Genomic DNA, 1096 nt, shown 5'->3' with positions numbered 1-1096 from the left:
CAGATACACCACCACAAGCAACCTTCCGGGTGCACCCAAGCCTCATCAGGCACTGCCCAGCCATGGCAGCTCCTCTCAAATGAGAAGACTGGGCAAGGAGCAGGCCTCTACCCACCAGGGCCTGAGGAAGGCCTTCCGGCCCAGGGAAGGCCAGAGCCTTCCCAACTGACAGCATGCAGCAGAGACATCCCAATGCTCTGCCAAACCCCTGGGCATAAGCCCTCCTAACACTTCCTCAGCATCCCAGCTCAGGAACCTGTCAGGGCAAAGGGTTCCCAAGTCTTCAAGCATCCCAGACAACTACGGCCAAGGAGACGCTTCCAAGCTCCAGGCTGGTGCTTCCCCTCTTGCCCACAAGCCCCCAGGCATGCTGCTTCCCAGGTGTCACATGCCTACAAAAGGACTGGCAGCTCTCAGCTGCCAACAACACGGCCTCAGCGGCACTGAGCAGCAGCAGCAGCAGCAGCCCCCACCTGCGTCACGGGAAGCCAGGGCCCTCAGCATCTTGCCGGCGCTGCGGCGGATTTGCTTCTCCTTGTGGCACAGCATCTTCGTCAGCAAGTCAAGGGCTCCCGTCTCCCTGAAGGCACCTGCCAGCGAGCCAATGCTGGCGTAGGCGCTCAGCACATGGATGGTGTTGAGGACGGAGGACTCGGGGGCCCCGGTCTCGGCCATCTGCCGCCCGGCTCGCTGCACCAGGCTCCTGACGTCAGCCTTCATCTCCAGCAGCGAGGCTACATCCAGCGGGACGTCCGAGGCCAACGGGCCGGCTGCCTTCTCCTCCTTCACCCGCTGCCCTGCCAGCTTCCTCTCGCCCAGCAGCGCCGGGCAGCTGGCGCACACCTCTTCTGCAGACATCCACAGCGAGATGTTCTCCGGCTTGGCCTCTGCAGAGGAGGCACTGCCGCCTCCCACTGCTCTCTCTTCCAAGCTGACCAGACTCCACTGGATCAGGTACTCCGGCCGGCCGTCGTGGCCTCGCCGCTGCCGGAGCAGCTCCTCCGGGTAAGCCTGCAGCTTGGGTCCCAGGTGCACAAGCAGGTTGCCATTCTGCCTCCTGTTCACCATGACAGGAAACGTGCCTGCAGAGACAGAG

At 63.2% G+C, this 1096-nt stretch overlaps 1 protein-coding gene across 1 annotated transcript in view; it reads right to left on the bottom strand.

Annotated features, from left to right (window-relative positions):
- Nucleotides 1-1068, bottom strand: part of LOC104513395 (cullin-9-like) — a gene marked incomplete at its 3' end in the record, with an annotated part of 4523 nt that extends 3455 nt beyond the window's left edge. Inside the window, exon 1 of the mRNA XM_010156726.1 lies at nucleotides 474-1068. Within this exon, the coding sequence (XP_010155028.1) occupies nucleotides 474-1068 (595 nt within the window). The remainder of the gene's footprint in view (nucleotides 1-473) is intronic.
- Between the last annotated feature and the right edge of the window lie 28 nt (nucleotides 1069-1096).

Source organism: Eurypyga helias, unplaced genomic scaffold (assembly GCF_000690775.1).
Source record: "Eurypyga helias isolate BGI_N326 unplaced genomic scaffold, ASM69077v1 scaffold26778, whole genome shotgun sequence".
In the NCBI taxonomy this organism is placed as follows: Eukaryota; Metazoa; Chordata; class Aves; order Eurypygiformes; family Eurypygidae; genus Eurypyga; species Eurypyga helias.
Note: the sequence above shows the minus strand (reverse complement) of the source record. Positions and strands in the feature narration are given on the sequence as shown.